Here is a 20,227-nt window from a genome sequence, read left to right as displayed (position 1 = left end):
GCAAGCTGAGATCAAACCAACCGACCTACGTTTTTCTTAAAATTTTAATATAGAACAATAATAACACGCACACCGACACCCTTCACAGTCGAATTGGGAGCAGTCGCGGTTAAACGGTGGACTCCGCCTCCAATTTGTCGCGCAATGAAAACCGGACATTTACATTATAATTATTTTATTTTTATTTTATTTTTTTTTTTAAAGACCACTGGGCAGGATGTAAAAAATTGGACATGTGCGGGTAAAAGAGAACATTTGGTCACCGTAACCTAACTGCTCCCTTCAAACCGGTCCAAAGGTGTCTTCAGCTAGCTAAATTAGCTCTCGGGCTAGCTACTTCCGGGTGAGTATGGTGCCATGGTCCCGCGAGCTAGCTTTAGCTTCACTTTTTTAAAATGTATTTTTTTGACATACTGTGATTTACAACTCCTTGTTGGAAAGATCTCAAATCAAGTACAATGTCTTACAAGTTCATTTTATTAGTGCAAATAGCTTAGCAAATAACAAATACTTGAATGCATTACTTAAATGGCTCATAAAGTACAGTACTTACAGTATTCATAGATCCTGAGTGGACAAACATTTTTTTTTTATTATCTGTTAATTGAATATATAACATTTAAAGCACCAATCCGAGGAGCACATAGTGGAACATTACTCACATTAACAAAACACATCCTTATTAATATTCACATGCTTATTCCATCTTCCTGCAACTAATTCATTCTTTGAAAGATTACATCAAGGCAAGAAGCACCAACTATTGATTACATGAAAGATTGTCAAGTGTAGGCTCAATTGTGAAACATACTGATTAAAAAAAGGACTATTAGCAAGTGGAAATTCTTTTTTTTTTTTTTGTAGAAAACATGTAAAACAACAATTCTCTTAGGCTTTCAAAAGATGACCGAACGGACACGCAATATTTACCTAAGCGCAGAAAATAAGGCTGCTGTACTCTGGAGGAGAAAAATCTCATAATTGCACCACTATACTGTAGAACCGTGACAGATATCACAGCATTGATTAATGCACTTTAACGGGTCATTACGGCTCAAAATGTTGATTACAAAAAAAGCGTACCCGTGGTCTTATGTCTTAACCATCTACAACCTGATAGAAGTAAACAACTTGACGCACCTCGTCTAATCTTCTGCGAGCAGCTGCTGGTGACGGCAGTTGCTTGCAAATAAAAGGCCATCGTCACACGACCCTCTGGAGGATGTAGAGAATACCGACGTTGTCGATGGTGACGAAGGTGGAAAAATCGGGTGACACGTGGACCTTCTTCAGTGCACTTCCTGTCGGGTAGAAGGTCTGCAGGGCTTCTCCTTTGTCCACGTCCCACCACTGGACGAGGACGCAATGAGAGAAAAGGTTTGAAAGTGTCAACTGTAGGCGGTGATAGGCCGCCGTACCTTTACGTAGCCACCTGTGGACACCAGGAGGGAGTCGTCCGGCGAGAAGTGCAGGTCGGTCACCCAGCCCCCGTGCAATGAATCCAGACCGTCCTTTCCCTCTCGCGAGCATATCTTCAGCAAGGAGCCTTCTGCAACACTCCATAGCTGTTAAAGTAAAAAAAAATAGTATGCTATTTGTTGGAATAAATGTACTCAAGTTATCCCATATTTACACAAGTATTGCAAAATATTTATTCAGCAGTTGCAAAACAGGAACATTTTGCGGTTAAACTGTTGAACTTTGACTGACACTTTCAGTGCTGAAGAAAAAACTCATCTCCGGGATGATTGTCACGTTGCTGTTGCTTCCCCAAACTCATTAGAGCAGCAATAGGCTATGTAACTCGAGACTACCCAATAAAAAGAGAGGGCTCTGCGGAGTGTGCTTCAGAGCGGGTAGGAGATACAGTTCTCCTTGCGAGCAAAAAAAAATATAAGTCTCTTGCCTTCCTTCCTTGTCTGTTTCTTATTATATGTTCTAGGTTGACTGGACACAATTTACTGCACACTCCTTGGATGGGTAGAACGATTCAAAGAACCTACCCGGATTTCGCCGCTGTCGTCCCCCGTAGCCAGCCGTTGCCCGTCCCAAGAAAAGCGGCAACTCCGGACGCAGTCTTGGTGGCCGCGGAGTATGTGGAGACACTGCCAGGACTCACTGTGCCACACCTTGAAGACCACAAAAAACAATTCAGCAAATGTACAGAAGATAGCGAGCGAATTAGCGTTCTAGCTCGTGCCTTAGCAGTCTTGTCAGCGGAGGTGGTGGCAAAGTAATGTCCGTCCAGGGAGACGTGACAAGACAAAATGGCTCCCCGGTGAGCCTCAATGTGCCGCAGCTCCTCTCCGCTTTCCAGCTCCCACATCTGAGCGCGAGAACGAACCGCGTTGTTACGTTTCACTTCAAGACAAGGCTTCATTTCTGATGACTTACCTTGACCGTGCCGTCAAACGAACAGGACAGCAGTCGCGTCTCAGCAGGCGGCAGCAGACAAAAGCATCGTACTTGCTCCTTGTGGCCGCGCAGCACGAAGCACTCAGGCGACTGCCACTCCCACACCTGCACAGGAAGACATCAGTAATGGCAATCCAAAGGAGGGACGAGGAATAAACGAGGGAGGGACGGAAGCCCACATTGATGGTGGTGTCCTCGGATGACGTGATGAGGGTTTTTCCGGCGTGGAGGAACTGGCAGTGCAGGACCGTCTTGGTGTGTCCCAGCAGGGTGGCGAGAACCTTTCCGGAGGGGATGGCCAGAATCTGCACATGTAAAAAATAAATTAATAATAATAATAATAATAGCAACACTCAAGTGGCCATCACACAATTAAACTAGACAAAGTGCAATTTCGGTAGAAATTGCGTGGGAATGCAGAAAAGCTGAATGCTAAGACTTGAATGCATGTGCTTATGTAAGTAAATTAAATGATAAATTATATGAAAATTACAAATTTTTCATTGCAGTTAAATGACAAATTAATAAAAAGAAAACTTGAACTGCAATCTGTCTAAGGTTGCGATTTAATCATTTCTGTAAAATTATAATCCACTTCCTGATATGATAGTCAGTTGGTATACACGTATATGCACTTAGTATAACGGTCATGGATATACTTGTATCGAACCATCGAATGTACAAAATGTGGTCCAAGCGGAGTTTGAACCCAGGTTCTCCGTGGTGGCACGCAGTTGCTCTAACAACTGAGCTAACTTGACTTGTTCGAATTCATGGCTAATAGCGTATTTATTTCGAAAAGTGTCGTATGATGCTGAAAACTAACATGTATTTAATCATTTCAGTGACATTATAATCCATTTCCTGATATGATAGTCAGTTGGTATACAGTACATGAATATGCAATTAGCGTAACGGTCATGGATATGTTTGCAATGCACAGTCGGAGGTGGGATTCGAACCTGCACCCGCCTGGTTAGTGGACAATGCACTTTACCAACTGCAAGTCCCATTGAAAACGAATGGGGAAAAGTTTATATTTAATGTTAAATCGTGCCAATAGTGTAATGTGGAATCAGACGATATATATACCCCGGGAGACGTTAATTTTTGAAGCAAGTTGAAATTTGAACTGTGTAAATTGGAAATATTATGTGAGAGTTTTTTCATGGCCAAAAAGTGTGGAGAATAAAAATCACAATAACATATGTGGGTATGCTTAAGCATTCTCACAATGAGATCCAAACGTGGTCCGAACCTGCACGGTGCCGTCCTCTGTGCCAAAGGCGACCGCCAAAGGCTCGGTGCAAAAGCTCGTGCATCGGATCCGTGACGCCATCTCCTCCGACTGGAACAGCAGCGAACCCGCTCGGCCAGCCCGCACCTCAAACGCACACAATGCAGTCAGTCAACCTGTCAATCAAATGTTTTGCACTTCCACGTTGCCGCCAGCTCACCTGCAGTCTGTTGCGGTTGTCTGCAGCCGAAACCACAAAGTCGCCGTCTTCTCCCGGATGAAAGAAAGCGTCAGAGTCTCTCTTTAGGCGGACTGCTGAGGTGGTGTGCACTTTATTTGTCTCCCAGAGCTGCAAGGGCGGGAAAATTCATGTTTGAAATTTGACGGGTTTATCTGCAGCAACATCATTGGCGGTAGAACGTCTCACCCTGACGGTTTGGTCGTCGGAGCAAGAGAGAAGCTGCGAGCCGTTGGGGGAGAATTGGACTCGCTGGACCCAACTCAGGTGACCGCTGCAGTCGGCCATCTTCTTATTGTCCTCCAGATCCCACAGCTGGAAGAGATGCAAGATACAGACACGAGAGTCTAAACAAGTGCGGGGGAAAGTTTTCCCCTCAAAATTGGACAATTTAAGTGTTTTTATTTGTTGCCAATTTGTTTTTGTCTTTTTAAAGAGATACTTGACTCATTGATCCATTTTCAGCAGTAAAAAAGTTAATATTTTTTCCAGAATTAATTTCATAACTTCAATATTTTTCATGTAGACAGCAAGTGGGAAAAAAAATTTTTTTTAAAGGTATTAATTGCACATGAAAAAAAAAAAAGCTATAAAATTAATTCTGGACAAAACATGAACTTTTTACTGCTGAAATGACTCAATGAGTCAAGTACCTTTTTAAATTCCTGAATTGATTTATTGTAAATGACATGAAAAGTATTTGTAAAATACGCCGTTAAAAATACAGTACGTTTTAAAATAAAAATGATTATTTTTATGTTAAAATAAAAAATGATTATATAACTAATTTACTATATCTAAAAAAAGGTTGATTAATTATAATTAAATTATTGCAATTTGTATGCTTTAAAAATAAAGATTTTTTTTTATTGAAATAAAACACTTTAGACAATTTGGACTTGTTTCCTATGATACCACTATTGATATGAGAAATCATCACTAAAAATAATCACATATGTATTTAATTTTAAAGAATTGTTTGTTTCTAAACTTAAATTTTAATCAAATAATTTCTTTCTTTCAATATATTAAATTGGAGTGTTGATGTTCAAACTGCGCATAATGTTACAGTGGCTTATAAAAATATGAGATACAGTATTCTTAGGAATAATAAAAAATAACCCTTTTATGATAACTGTTTATGGTGGTACTTGGTACAAAAACTTTGGGAACTGTTAGAACACAACATAATGAAAAAATTAATTTGGGCCTTTAACTCAAACGTTTGCCCATCCCTGGTCTATGTCTCGTACCTCTACGGCGTAGTTGGAGAAAGCAATGGCCAACAGGTTGCTGGTGGGACATGCGTGACAGTACTGCACCATGCTCAGGCGACCCGTTCGGATCTCGAACAGCATCTGGACCGTCTCCACATCCATCACCTGGCGCAAAACCGACACGTCAACCCACAACGTAATCTAAATTGACACCATAATATGACAGCCACTCACCAACACGGCGCTCCTGACAGCGCACACCAGCCGCTTGCAGTCGCCCGTCCACGTGCTGCACTTGACCGGAACCTCCTCGCCGGCATCTGCGCACCACTCACGCACGTTGATGGTCTTCCACTCGTTGGCGGAAGACACCTCAAAGAGCTGGAGTGAGGACAGATACAGGGATGCATTCTTTTTGGCCATTCTTCGGTCGAGATTGCCACGAGCATGTTCACCTTAACAGTGCCGTCGTTAGAGGAGGTGGACAGGTAGGTGTCGTCGGGGGAGAAACAACAGTGGTTGACCGGCTCAAAGTGGCCAAACATGGTGTTCTGTGAGGAGGGTTTGTTCAGGTTCCACAGCTGAAACGACACAGAAATCCACACATTTTACCACATATGTAGTCAGATAATACAGACGCTCCCCAACTTACGAACGAGTTACGTTCCGAGCGATCGTTCGTAAGGTGAATTTGTTCGTAAGTTGCTTCAGTGCTATATTTTGTATTATAATTTATGTTTAAAGAGAATACGTACAGTACTGTACTACGTATGTTAGAGAGAGAGAGCGAGAGACACACACAGTATGTACATGTACGTAATAAGATAAATAAAATGAAGTTTAACTTACTTTTGGAAGATGTACTCGATGCTTAAGGATTTGATGGAGGAGGAGGAGGAGGAAGAGGAGGATTTTATATCATGAGAGGTTCTTCGTCGTCGCTGGAATGGGCTTCAAAAGTTACTTCCTCCTCCGTAACTTCAATGTAGGAAGAAGTTGAGGGTCGCGGAGAAGAAGATGAGGGTTGATGAGTATCTTCCTTGGAGGATTTACTAGAAACTGGCCGAAAGAAGCGATCTAACGACGATTGCACAGTTTCCTTCTTTTTTCATCATAAATGATGCGGTAGCACTGTATGGCATCATTCAATTGATTTGCAACCTTTGTGCAACGTTCAATATTTGGGTCTTGCTGCTCGAAGAGTGCGATGGCTTTATCTATGAGCGACAGGCGTTTCTTCTTCTTCCTCCTCCTCGACACGTTGCTGAGCCTCCAATGCTGGGTGAGCTCTCACAACGCCAAGCGTCGGTATTAGCGGCGGAAAGAAGCAATACAGTACTCGGAAAAAGGTGCGCAATAAAAAATCTAACTGACAGCATCTCTTTCCGAACATTTTTTGACATGCGCGCATGCGCGCAGACATGTTCGTATGTACCGTTGTTCGTAACACGAATGTTCGTAAGTAGGGGAGCGTCTGTATAAACAATAATATTTTTTAAAAACACGCATTGCAAACTGTTTTATTGTTTCTTTTGGGAGGATGGAACAGATTGATGGCATTTTCATTCATTTCAATGGGAAAAGTCAAGGAATCACGACACTTACCTTGACGTTCACATAATTGTCATTGGAGCAGGTGGCCAGCAGGAGGCGACGTGGCGTGTTGGTGAACTCGCAGTGGTTGACCTGCTCCTCGTGTTCCACATCAAAGACCCTCAGCAGCATGCCGCGCTCTGGGTTCCACACCTGAAAAGGCAGGCAGGCTCTCGAAACAAATGTGTGGGCAAGGAGAAGAAAAGTTCGGTTTTACCTTCACTTTCCTGTCACTGGAGCAGGTTGCTAGGAGACGGTCGTCGGGGGAAAAGGCGCAACAGAGAACCTCGTCATCGTGGGCCTGGATCTCTGTCAGCTTCTCACCGGATGTGCTCCTAAAAACCTGGTAACATGGAATGGAAATATGGAAAATTATATTTTAAAGTGAAACTAATTCAGGACCGTTCCATTCAAAACAAGTCAATTTCACCCCCCCAAAAAATCCAGAATATTTTTTATTTGAATCGTTCCCAATCAGACACCTTGAGCGTCTTGCTGGCTCCGCAGGAGGCGATCTTGGCTCCGTCGTGGGAGAAGCATGCGGCGTAGACGGAGCCCTGGTGGGGATGGATCACCAGCCGGGACAGACTCTCCACGCTGCTCTTATTTCTAAACATGGAGACAAAAGAATGGAAACGCGTCCGGGAAAACATAAAGGGGGCTTTTCTTGCTCGCTTACAGCCAATCAAAGTAGAGTTTCCCGCTTCTGGCCCGCTCCTGCGCCTGCTGAAAAGCCTGCCTGTAGACTTCTGAGGCCTGAGGCTGCGACAGAGCCAGCTGGACCACGTCGGGAAATGGCCGCTGCTCCAGCTGGTGACCGTTGAGGGACAAAAACTCCTGGAAGTGACTACGAATGTTGCTGTTCTGCAAGTGGGGCAGGAAGATCAATCAGTACTTGAGCAATTCTCCAAGCTACATTCTTAACTTTGCTTACCTTTTTGTCCAAAATGGGTCCATATTCCACAAAGTCATTTATAAGATGAGCCGGACCCAGTATTTGGGCCTTGTGGGTGATCCAGTCCAGAGAGAACATGAGGGAGTAAAGATCCTGAGAAGACAAGAACACCGTCAGGAATACGAAATCCACTCCCTAAATGTCAGTTTGTTACCTGGGTGAGGTTGGCTTTGGCCATGTGGTAGGTCAAGAACCGGATCCAGTAGAGGCATTCGTCGTCCCCGGATGTGGGCGGAGCTTCGCTGTAGTGCTGCTGGTACTGACGCACAACCTTGGTGTGAAGATTCTGCGGCACAAACAAACACAGGTTTACAAAAATGTAACTTTTTTTTCGCGAGTTGACTTCTATACCGACCTCGAGTTGAGCACGATTCTGCTCAACCAAGAAGTCCAGTTGAAGGTCGTGGAGGTAGTACAGTTGAGGTTTGTTGTGATTGTCCACAAACAGCAGGGACTTGTTGACAAACTCCTCCAGGATGTCCTCCACCTCCTCAGGCTCCAGATCCCACAGGATAGACAAAACCTGGAGAAACAAGGATCTGTTTAGGTACATACGTTTGGAAACACTAAAAAAGAACATATGTAAATATTTCATGCAACCATTTTAATTTGGACCACAAGCTGAAAAAAAATCCATATATACACACACATATATATATATATATATATATATATATATATATATATATATATATATATATATATATATATATATATATATATATATATATATATATTTTATTTTATTATTTTTTTTTTTTTATTATTATTATTATTATTTTTGCCAGAAGATTTTGATAGTAAATCATTTTCGTCAATAGGATGGCCTTTTTTTAGTTGAGTTGAATAATAATAATAATAATAAATAATAAATAAATGAATACATGAATAAAGAAGGAAATAAATAAATAAATATTATTATTATTATATATGTCAAGGCATTTGTGCGACATAAATATTCACAAAAACAAATGAAAACACCCTATAAAGCCTGAACATAATTTTAATTAATTGTAGTATAATAACAATAATAATAAAAATATATTTTTTAATCCAAATTATTTAATATAAAACATTTTTTTAGTAGTAGTGAAAATACTTTGCCTGGCAACGAGTTACTGTCATTATGAAGTCCTTCAATTACTAACTCAGTTACTTTTTTAAGCAAGTAATGAGTAACTATACCTTATTACTCTCTTAAAGTAACACTGCGCTTATGAGTAAATTAAGCTTAAAATAAATTTTAAAAAAATACCATCATTCTATAAGTGAAGGTGCAGCAGTTTATGGAACTAATGAATATATTTTCCACATTTGCATCCACCTTGGCGGGAATTTTGATGTCGGGCTCCAGCACGGCGAGGTCCCGGTAGAGCTCGCGGTGCTCGTCGGGCAGCACCTCGATGCTGGCCGCCATGGCCTGGTCCAGCGCGTCGTAGTCATAGGATGACGACTTGCGTATGCGCTTGAACTGCTTCTGCTGCAGCTGCCGCAGGTAGTAGCTCCAACGGTCGGGCTTCTCTTTGAGCAGCGCGCCGATCAGCGACACCACCAGCGGGGAGCCTGAAGTGGACCAAACGTGTGATCAAATAACAGAAAAGGCTATTTATTGATTTGTTTGACATTTATGAGTGAGGATTGGGGTTGACAACACACCTTTACATTCTCTCACAATGCTCCGAGCCTCCTCAGGCAAACCTTCGAGTGTGTTTCTTGTGTACAGCGCGATAATCTCCAGTGCTTTGTTATCATCCAAACCACTCTCAACCCCGACTTGATATTTAACACCTGAAACAGTTTGATGAGTAGTTTTTTTTATAGCTAGAAGATGGCGCGCAGTGGTTCGGGACGGCTCACCGAATCACTTACCACTCACTGAGTCAGCGAGGCTTCTATTCCTGGTGGTCAGAAGTATGCGGCAGTGGATATCGAATGATTTGAGCACCATGCTGTCCCAGGTGTCATCAAGAATCAGCAGAGATCTGGAAAACCGACATGCAGACGTTTGCAAAAATCTCAAGAAACACTCCTTTCAAAAGCAACACGAACCTGGGGTATCTGCGCAAAACCAGGAAGCGCAGTCGTTCCTTGGCCTCGTCCAAGGAGGAGGGAGGCCGCTGGAGGGACTGGGAGTCCAGGCTCTGCTCCAGACGAAAGCAAAGCGCTTGGATCTTCACCAGCAGGTTCGCCTTGTCCAGCTGGCCGATGGACAGCCAGTGGATGCCTCCTGGGAAGCACTCTGTGGAAAAGAAAGAAAAATAAACACTATCACAACCAAATCATTGAGCATACAAACAAATTGTGGACACAGATATGAATCACCTTCAATGAGTCCCTGGTCTCTGACAGCTTCGGCCGCCAGCATGGATTTTCCCGAGCCAGCCATTCCGAACACAGTAACCCATCCCGGTTCCTTTCGGAGATGGTAGAGCTTCTCCCGGATCCGGTTGACCAGCTCGGGTCGGCTGACAAAAACCACAGGCCTCTGAGGGACCCCGCCTGCACTTAGAACTATTTGGACTGATAGAAAAGGGAGGGAATGGTCACTGTTGTAGTGCCCTGGAATTTTGCGAGCCTAATTCTCTCACCATTGGATGTGCCGTCAGAACGCCTCGGTGACGCGCCAGGAAGGGCACCGTGAAGCAAATTGGCCAAGTCATGATACGCCTCCTTGACCAGAGCGTTATAAAATGAGTTAAAAGCACTGTTGTCCTTCTTGAGCAGCAGTTCCAGCAGCGCCACCGCCTGCTCTTTCCTGCTAGGCTGCAGAAAGACACAATATCAGCACATATTTCGGCAAGGATTTTTTATTTTGTATCTTCGTTCCAGCAACCTGGGCACTGATCCTCTCTTCCTCCTCGCCGCTCAACACGCCATCGCTGATCATATGATCCATCAGGTAGGCGGGCTTGATATCCTGCTCCAGGTTGCGGCGAAAGCAAAGCAGGCTGCTCCGCGCGCCTTCGCTCAGCATCATTGTCGACCATACAGGAACTGATTGAACAAATGGAGTTTCTGCAACAGAGACGCTCATGTTAATGTATGTTTTTATCACTCGTGGATCTAAAACAATCAGAAGCACTGACCTTTATTAACAACCTACGTTTAAAAAAAAATTCAATGGAATTATATTGATGATTTTTTTTTTCCAAAGTCAGTTTTCTTTTTTTTTCTGTAAGGTCATATCATGTTTTGCGTCCTCCGGTGTCAGGTCTTGTGAAACGTTTCTAAGAAGAATGCTGATTTTGTCTCCTAACAAGCTTGGCATACAATGAATGAGAAAAACTCAAAATAAAATAACGAAGACGAACGTTAACTTTTCCAAAATTACATTTCCAGCGAATATAAACTTGAACTGAAATTTAAAATAAAAAATAACCTCGTCGTTCTTTTTACAACTTAACAGAAACTATTCCTACATGTCGAGACGAGTTCCCCCAACACCTGTGTGAACAAAGAAAGTAACCGCGTACGGATACTTACGATTATCTTATTTTCTTTACACGGGAATATATTTGTTAAACTGAGTATGAACGTAATTTAAAGTCACAAAATAACGTCAGAAGTAAGTAAAACGAAACTGTTTCATGAAGCCACACGCCCTCCTCTTCCAGCCTGCTTCCTGGTTGACAATATAATAACAACTTGCCCGGCAGGAGGCGACCAATAGTGTGCCGAGACTAAATCACGTGACGTGTGATGTCAACTGTTTTCCTTGTTTGTAACTGGGCAGACTTGTCGGCGAAACAACGTAAACAACAAACACACATCTACCCATATTTTTGTTTTATTCACTAGAATTGTTTAGCTAGCAATGTGTGTATTTTTATTTCGCGTGTTTACAGAGAATTAAACATACCAATGCTGTTGAGGGACTGTTATGTTTTTCTCACAGTTGAAATGATTATGCAAATACAAATTGCCCTTCAAAATTTATTATTAGCTATCGCAAAAATGTTTACCAATATACTCAACACAATTATTTAAAAACATATACACGCTTGCATCAAAATAGTATCACTTTTTTTTTATTAAGTGTAGTACAGAAGGAAAAAAATGTAAACTTCAGTAAAGGTAAATAATTGCTTTTTTTTGTTGTTCTGTGCATCTTTGGATCCACACTGGACTCAAAATCCCTCTCGAGCTCAACACTATTTTGTGTGTCCACGCGCGTTCTATCAAGCAAATGCAGGAATATGATAGCTACAGTACCGAGCCATGTAACAATCATCACACAAAACGGATATAATTGACATATAGCGCAAACATATGGAAAATTGTCCCAAGCAAAAATGGTAAACACAAAAATACACCCATGCATACATACAAAAAAAATCCCCTAAAGTTTAATAGTTAACAGGCTATGAGGTTTGTATCATTTATATACAGGAGGTGCAAAAGCAGATGTAAGTGAAATTGGTGACATGATTTTTATTTATTTTAATAACTTAATGATTTATATACCTGTATACCGACTTTTGCACCACACTGTATACAATAAAAGTTTATAAACGGTCATGTGTTATATATACCTGTGTTGCTACTCTTCTAAATAAAGGAATCTGCTTTAGAGCTCTTCCATACATTTGCATGTAAATATCACAATGACATTTATTCATAATTTCCTACAAATAATGTATATTTGTTCATCTATATATGCTGGCGACGTAGTGACAAGACAGAAAAATGAAAATGCTCCTCCATTAGATAGCAGAACAATTAACCTATTGCTGTTCATAACAGATAGATTTGCCTTTAGGCACATTTCTCATTATTTTCCCCACTTTTTGTAACGTTTGCTGACATTTTTCCAATGTAAAATATGTGCCATGGCTATATAAAGGTTTGGAAACACTTTGCTGTATTAAATGCTGTACTTCACTGCCGGCTTCAAAGCCGGCTCAGTTTGCAATTCTGGTGTCTGGTAAAAGAACAAAACGGACATCACAGGTTCATTCAGAGGCGACAGTGTCCTGAGGCGGGGAAGATGGCGGCGACGACGACGACGGCGGCGGCGGGCTGTTGGTGAACATCAACTTCCTGATGATGTCGGCGTAGAAAGGTCCATAGACGGCCTTGTTGTAGTTGACCAGGGAAAGGAACTTGGTGGCCAACGTGACCAACTCCGAACGGATGGCGCTGAGGCCGGCGGGTGTTTGTTCCAGTCTGGCTTGAGGTTTGGGATCGCAGATGAGCGCCGTGAAGTAGTGCTGCACGCGGTCCTCTGCGGACGAAGGGAGACATTAGGACATGATTCCGGAATTCAGGAAGGACCGCAAGCATCCGGAACGTACCAACGAGAGTGCGGATGGGGTTTTCCTTGTGGGCGATGCTGCAGATCTGGCCCGCGAGGGTGGCCTGCAACGCGGGGCTTAGTGTGGGGTAGCCCCTCTCCGCTAGAGACTTGTTCAGCTCGCTGCAGATCTGTGCGCTGACGCCCACTAGCGCCTCCTGCAGGCTTAAAGTCCTGAAACAAGGTACAGTGAGACCGTTTGACGCGGAACGGTTATGTTTTCAAAACCTTTTGAAACCCTAACCCAGGGGTCTGCAACCTGCGGCTCTAGAGCCACATGTGGCTCTTTAGTCCCTCTCCTGTGTAGCTTTATTTAAAAAAAAAATGTAAATGTAGAAATTAATATATGTATATATTTACATATAATTTTTTTTAGATGAAATATTATTTAATTGAATCAATGATTTAAAAAATTATAAATATAAAAAAATTATCAGCCTCCAAATTTTTAAGTTGTCAGAAAATGAGAGATGAAAGGTTTGATGAAAAACTTTTTTTAAATTAACTAAAAATATTGAAAAGGTGACCATAAAATGTCCAAAAAGGGAAGAGGAAAAGCAGAAAGTTATCATAAAATGTCCGTGAAATTGCCAAAAACGTCATCGAATTGAATCAAAGAACACGCCAGAAAAGAACACATACAAAAAGTAACCATAAAAAATCCCAAAACAAAAGACACCCCCAAAATTAACAAATAGCTATAAAACGTCAGAAAATTTCCCAATAATTACCATAAAATGTCTACAGAATATCAGCTTCAAAAATTTTAATTGTCAGAAAATGAGAGATGAAAGGGTTTTTAAATTACCTAAAAATGTCCAAAAAGAGACCATAAAAGTGATCATAAAACGTCCACGAAATTGCCAAAAATATCAGAGAATTTAATCAAAAATGTCAGAAGAGAACATGTTAAAAAGTAACCATAAAATATACAAAAACAAAAGAAGACACCCCCAAAATTGCCATAAAATGTCTTTAGAATTGCCAAAAGTCCAAATATTAAAAAAAAAAAAAAGTCAGAAAATAACATTTAAAAAGTAGCTATAAAACATCAGAAAACAAAAAGAAAATTTCCCCAAAAATGACCATAAAATGTCCACAAAATTGCAACAAACTCAGAAAATTGATATATGGCTGGAAAGCAAATGTTCAAAAATTATCTTAAAATGTCAAAAAAATTGTCCAAAATGTCAGAAAACTGATGGCAAAAAAGGACAGATGTAAAAAAAAAAAAAAAAGTCATAAAATGTCTAAAAAGGGAAGAGATGCAGAAAACGACCATAACAAGCCCATAAAATTGCCAAAAATGTCACAAATTTGCAGAAAACTCTTAAAATAGGTATGAAAAACAAAGTCTGAAAAATGACAACAAAAAAATCTAAAAATGGAAGACTTTGAAAGGTAGAAGAAAATGCTGCATATTTTTGTGTTATGGTGCAGCTCTAATGACCTCTCAGTACATCCAGACAGACTGTTGGTGATTTATTTGGCCTCAAATGGCTCTTTCAACCGGAAAGGTTGCTGACCCCTGGCCTAACCCTACAGTACAACAATGCACTCACGGGTTGTGGTCGAGCAGCACGGCGGTCATCCTCTTGAGTCGCTCCGACAGGGCCGCCACGCCCTGGACAGGCCCGCCGACCGTGCTGTAGACGATGAGCAGAACCTCGTTGACCGCCTGCCACCGCTTCAGCTGCGCCTGCACCTCCCGCAGACGGCCCTCGTCCGTCATCCACGTCTAAACACGCCGTTAAAAAAAAGGTAGTTACACAAGTTGTTCTGCAATGATTTTGGCCTGTTTTGCTGCCACTTCTCCTCTTTTTTTTTTTTCATTTCATTTCAACCGAAACTGTTTTAAACTCGTTTAGGAAATTTACAAAACTATTCAAATGAAAGTCTACGTACCTCTGGGAGTGGGTGCTGATTGTAGTCCCACATGAGTATGTGTAGAAAGGCCGCATTTAGAACTTGGAAGGGTCCAGGTAAACACGACTGTCCTTTCCCCCGGTTGCTCGGCATGGTGGACAGAAGCTCCTCAAAAGTCATTTTGATCCAAGCGGCGGTGTTGTCCAAAGCACCTGAACCAGAGGCAGAAGACATCAAACCCTGATGTCCTCACCCTGCGGACGTTTGTCTTGGCATTGCGCTGACCGGGCGTCTTGTCCAGGATGCTCTGGAACGTCGCCCTCTCGTACTCCACGCTCTGCTTCTGCATGACGGGCCGCAGGTTGTTGATGGTCAGGTTGACAAAGTCCGCCTTCATCAGGTCCAGCACGCGGAAGATGTCCCTGGCGGATGAAGACCCTCACGTCAACGTGGGTTCTCTCTAGAAAACACACGGACGGTTTTACCTGAAGAGCGTCACCGTGTTGTCCGTGCTCTCCCTCAGCTTCTTGATCTCGTCGTCGCGGACGGGCGCGCACAGCTTTCCCATGGCGCTGATGATGTACGAAGCCAGGCCGGCGATGTCCACGGCGTCGTTGTCCACCTGTTGCCTGATCAGGTCCATGTCCAGCACCTCCAGGATTTGCGTCCGCATGCGGTTGGCGCCGGGGTTGAGGAAGGACAGCAAAATCTATCCCAAGAAGAAAAAAAAAAATCAGTTGGGTTTAATTTTCTGTGGTTCTTAACCTTTTTGGAGGTACTCAACCACACCTGTTTCATATGTGTATTCACTAAACCCTTCTTTATTATTAACTCCTTCAAACCAAAAAACGTATAAATACGTTTTTTAAAATTAATTTATCGTTCACTCCCAATAACGTATTTAGACGTTTTTGTTTTTTAAAACATGTTTCTTATGTTAGAGCATACAGAAAGTTTTGATACAGCTTCCGACATGAAGAGCTCGCTTAAAGCAATGGTAGTTATTACAAAAAATGGCCAGCAGGTGGCAGCAGAGTATAAGAGATCACCCGGGGCCATGTGTCAAAAAAGCTCTTTTTCCCAGTGTCCCAGCTAATTGCTGCAAAACAGAAGCAGATAGAAACATGCTTTTTTTTCCTGATGAAAGAAGAGACTCTTATCTTTCTTTTGGTAGGTTCTTTGTTTATATAGCAATAGAAAACAATATTCTGTGGATCTTGCAAAATCAGTCAAAATTCAGTAAAGGGAGCGAAGGGGGTTGCTTCAGTGAAAATGGCTGGGAGTGAATGAGTTAATGGCTTTACTGGGGGCGGCATGGCTCAGTGGTAGAGTGGTCGTCTCCCAACCGTGAGTTTGTGGGTTCGATCCTCAGCCCTTGTGAGCATGTCGAAGTGTCACCATATGTTGTGAAGATAAAGCGCTACATAAAAAGCAGTCCATTAACTATTTGACCAAAATGAATCGTATGAGTCCAAACCCCCGAAACTGACATCGAACCCAGGTTAAGGACCACTGATTTAACAAGACGGTGATTTTTGATTTGATACCTCTCGGATTTCCTCCAGCAGTTTGATGGCTTGCTGGTACTCGGGCGGGTCGTCGTTCAGCTCAGACTCTAGGATGTCCCAGAATGCCTTGTGGACGTTGTCGCGGACCATCTTCCATAAACTGGGAACGCAGCAAGTGAACATTGCTTGGCTTAATCGCCTTGGGAGTGAATCGCCAGAACGCTGTGTGCAAAGATCCCGAGCAAGAATTTGACCAGCTCGGATACTGGAATGTTACGACCCACCTCATCTGAAAATAGACTTACATATTTCAAACTGTTTTTATTTTATTATCAATATTTGTATTTATTTTTAATTTTCAAGGAAAGTTATGTGTGTGGACCGTACTACAGTCTCAACAGTGTTGTGGTAAAATCAAAATTAACTCATTCACTGCCATTGACGGCTATAAACGTCAAAAATTATTTTTCACTATTTCCATTAATTTAATTTTTCAAGATTATGAAAACCTAGAATTTTTTTTAAATTGTACATTAAGAACAGATGTAAAATTTGTGATTAATCGTGAGTTAACTAGTGAAGTCATGCAATTAATTACAATTTAAAAACTTTAATCGCCTGACGCCCCTAATTTTTAATAATCTTTTCTTTTTTTCTAATTGCATCAGGTGATTCACATTTTTAATTGTAATTAATCGCATGACTTTAATAGTTCTAGGTTTTCATACTCTTGTTAACAAAAGTGGAAAAGAAATGTAGACTAATAGAAATGGTTAAAATGAATTTCTGACGTCGATAGTCGTCAACGGCAGTGAACGAGTTAAGGACACTTCTAAGTGATAAGTCATACTTTTGAATAAAAGCGTATGAGAAAGTGTATGACTCCTTAACTCAAAGTTAAACTGGGCAATCTGGGAAATCTGGGCGTGTTTAGCTAGGCTATAATTCGTATGTATGACAAGAGGTAATACCTCCCACCACCTAGTGGAAGCTATTTGATATTGTTCTGCCTGTCACTTCAGGTTGCTAGCGTAGAAATATGAAAAAAAAAAAATGCTTTTCAGAACAGTTAAGCGAAATTGGGCACTGTTCAGGAATCACTGTTTGAGCTAACGCGCAACATTTGTTTTCCCAGCTACGTTTACACAACGTGTTTAAACAACTTGCCCGGGAGAGAAAGCAAGCAGCCCCGACTTGTTCCACGACGGGAGCGCAAATACTTGCGTGTGGCGTAACAACGCAGGCGATGACAGTTTTACAAGCACGATAATTACCTGTCCTCGGGCAGGCTGTGCGGCTCCAGGTGGAAGTCGCGGTTGACGACTATCTCGTGGAACAAGCTGAGGTTGGAGAGGTCTCTGGCAGAACCCATAACCTCGTCCAGGGTGAGCGTCTTGGGAGGGCTTGCTGGTCGGGAACAACACAGGTATATATTTGATAACTTTCATCCTTACTGCCATTTTAACTCTTTGACTGCCAAAAACGTTAAATAACGTTTAGTAAAATCCTATGGAGGAGTGCCAAAGACGTTAAAATACGTTTTTTTTTTCAAAACAGAGGTGAAACTAACCATTTTCTATTGTTGATTACTGACAAACGGAATAAGGTAGAAACAAACTTTTTCTTCTGATGAAAGATGAGAGTTCAATCTTGCATTTGGTAGTATGTGTGTTTCCATAGTCCAAACACATAATTTTCTGTGGACCTTGAAAGATCAGTCAAAAATGCTTAAATCGGCTGGCACCCACGGCATCCCTTTTCTGAAAACGTCTGGCAGTCAAAGAGTTAAAAAATTTTTAAAAAAAAAAAGTTCTGCACACAAATATTTTTAGGTACTCACAGGAGGGCGAGCAGTGTTTGCTGGAGCCAACGCTGGTGAAGCTCTCGCGGGAGCAGTCGGTGTCGCTGGCCGACGCGGTGCTGTCGCAGCGCCCCGGTGATGACTCGCCATCGCTGCCCTGCTCGTCGCCGCTGGAGGTGGAGGACGGACGCTCGTTGTTCAGGGGCATCTTCGAGCTGCGAGGGCAGTCCGTGGAGTTTATTTACAAACCCTGAGAAACTCTTTTGCCACTAACTTCTGCCAAGGCCCATCGCCATGGAAACGGTTGCTAGATGATGCAACCGACAGTCAAAACAAAACAACAATCCACTTTTAACGGCAGCTTGTATAGAATGGGAACGGGATCGGGTGTCTCCATGGTAACGCAGGAAACCCCTTAGCCAGGATCCAGTTACATTTGACTTGTTTTATAGCATCACAAAAAAAGACAGCAAGCAGAGGGTGACATAAGAGCCCCAGTGGCAGTTTAGGAAGAGCTATGATTATCTGGATTATCTCGAAAAACATGTTCTTTAATCAAGTCTTAAATAAATGTTTATCCGGCTGATCGCTAACTGTTTTTTTAAAAATTTATTTAAAGAATGACATTTCCACAATTCAAGTGTCTAATATTATCTAAGGCCCCCCAGAGTGCTCATCCTGCTATCTGGAGCTAAAAATGAATGCTCACTCCCACTTTGGTTTAAAGATAGCACTTGTTTAAAAAAATAAAAAAGGTGGTGGTGGTGTGTGTGTGTGTGTGGGGGGGGGGGGGGGGGCATGTGTGTGCGTGTGTGTGTGTTCCCCCACTGTGACGTTCATTACATCATCTGCACGACCAAATAGCTAGGTCACATAAAAAAGCAGCAGGCTAATTTCCGCGGATTACCCAGAGAGATTCCGGAGTAGGGATTATTTCTGGCATCTGCACTTCCTTCACAAGTGTCGAAACGGCAACATTTGACCATTCTTGACAGCATTTAGACAACTATTTACTATTTCATACTTGTTTACATGAGGTCTGTGTGGGAATTATGTCATAAAACAGCTACATTAACGCAGACATAAATGGACTTCGGACCAATTTAATGTGTACAAGTGTAGAAAATGTAGTAAATATAGTACAAGATCAACTGTGCATCGTTTTGATGATTGTGGGCTGCCAAGTGTCTGAACAAAGACGTCGAGATTGCTGCAGCACAACGTAAACAAAGCTGTGGATAAATAAGGCGGGGCTTACAGGAACGGACACTCCCCATTGGCTAGCACCGCCCGTCTATCACCCCTACATGGAAAATCTTTGGTTCCGAGCACAGCACATGGACCAAAAAAATATCCACACACGCGTGAGAACAAGGTACACGTGATCTGGACTCAAGACCAAAACAAGAACAAAAGCCATTAAAGTATTTTCAAATAACAATTTAAAACAACTAATGTTTATTCATCGGCACACTTTTATGGTTGTTTCTGCCAATCCCGGATGTTTTTTTCCACGTTAAATTTTTTCACGGTATAGTTGCGTTTACTTTAATGCACGATTTAAATGCATATTAAACATAACTAATTTGTCATTTTGACCAGTTTTGTGGAAAATAAACACAATCTTCTGTCAGTTCGGCGATACTATCAGAGTTCTCATAAGTGAGCAAAACTCGCATTTGAGCGAGGCGACAAACGAAAGCCTCGCGATTGCTTAAGAAAAAAAGTACATTAGAAGTGCATCCTTACCGTATATAAGAAATAGTTGCTTCGTGAAGCGAAGCGTAGCCGTTTCCTGTGTTGAAAGCTTGACGGTTTAAAGGTCCTTCGATTCTCAGAGGAGCTCGAGGACATACGGGCGAAACCATTTGTAACACACGGGGGTGAGGTTTAAGAACACGCGCACAAAAACAAGGACAGACTGTCATAGATTCCATAAAACGTTAACAGTATTAATGCAGCAACACTTATCACTGTAAATATAAAAGATGTGGCACCCATTTTGACTGGACGTCGAATAGAAGCGTGATTAAGACTACTCCTGGGTACCCCTGGGTGAAATGGTACGCTGCCATTAGCTTCATGAGGGAGGGATTTGTTTACG

General features: G+C 42.0%; 2 protein-coding genes across 4 annotated transcripts; both read right to left on the bottom strand.

Annotated features, from left to right (window-relative positions):
* Nucleotides 1-454: 454 nt before the first annotated feature.
* On the bottom strand, nucleotides 455-11,288 carry apaf1 (apoptotic peptidase activating factor 1). 2 transcript variants are annotated; one of them, XM_077545014.1, is made up of 27 exons: nucleotides 11,139-11,288; nucleotides 10,489-10,670; nucleotides 10,244-10,418; nucleotides 9,978-10,175; nucleotides 9,705-9,894; nucleotides 9,525-9,637; nucleotides 9,312-9,443; nucleotides 8,980-9,218; nucleotides 8,011-8,178; nucleotides 7,810-7,941; nucleotides 7,635-7,748; nucleotides 7,380-7,564; nucleotides 7,183-7,309; nucleotides 6,918-7,043; nucleotides 6,713-6,853; nucleotides 5,563-5,688; nucleotides 5,342-5,488; nucleotides 5,144-5,272; nucleotides 4,080-4,205; nucleotides 3,873-4,001; nucleotides 3,674-3,799; nucleotides 2,595-2,720; nucleotides 2,395-2,520; nucleotides 2,201-2,326; nucleotides 2,004-2,129; nucleotides 1,419-1,565; nucleotides 455-1,350 (listed from the first exon to the last, which is right to left on the bottom strand). In XM_077545014.1, the coding sequence occupies exons 2-27, from the start codon at nucleotides 10,630-10,632 to the stop codon at nucleotides 1,204-1,206; spliced, it is 3,765 nt and encodes a 1,254-aa protein (XP_077401140.1). In that variant the 5' UTR covers nucleotides 10,633-10,670; nucleotides 11,139-11,288; the 3' UTR covers nucleotides 455-1,203. The 2 variants fall into 2 exon arrangements, with proteins under 2 accessions (XP_077401140.1, XP_077401141.1); XM_077545015.1 differs by lacking the exon at nucleotides 11,139-11,288 and adding an exon at nucleotides 10,742-11,099.
* A 379-nt stretch (nucleotides 11,289-11,667) lies between these two features.
* tcp11l2 (t-complex 11, testis-specific-like 2) lies at nucleotides 11,668-20,139 on the bottom strand. 2 transcript variants are annotated; one of them, XM_077545021.1, is made up of 11 exons: nucleotides 20,121-20,139; nucleotides 19,873-19,966; nucleotides 18,163-18,338; nucleotides 17,597-17,729; nucleotides 16,362-16,482; nucleotides 15,300-15,523; nucleotides 15,100-15,236; nucleotides 14,854-15,026; nucleotides 14,511-14,686; nucleotides 12,950-13,122; nucleotides 11,668-12,879 (listed from the first exon to the last, which is right to left on the bottom strand). In XM_077545021.1, exons 1-11 carry the CDS (start codon nucleotides 20,122-20,124, stop codon nucleotides 12,608-12,610), a joined length of 1,683 nt encoding a protein of 560 aa, XP_077401147.1. In that variant the 5' UTR covers nucleotides 20,125-20,139; the 3' UTR covers nucleotides 11,668-12,607. The 2 variants fall into 2 exon arrangements, with proteins under 2 accessions (XP_077401147.1, XP_077401146.1); XM_077545020.1 differs by lacking the exon at nucleotides 20,121-20,139 and having other exon boundaries at nucleotides 19,873-20,006.
* Nucleotides 20,140-20,227: the final 88 nt, after the last annotated feature.

Source organism: Vanacampus margaritifer, chromosome 15 (genome assembly GCF_051991255.1).
Source record: "Vanacampus margaritifer isolate UIUO_Vmar chromosome 15, RoL_Vmar_1.0, whole genome shotgun sequence".
NCBI classification, from domain to species: Eukaryota; Metazoa; Chordata; class Actinopteri; order Syngnathiformes; family Syngnathidae; genus Vanacampus; species Vanacampus margaritifer.
Note: the sequence above shows the minus strand (reverse complement) of the source record. Positions and strands in the feature narration are given on the sequence as shown.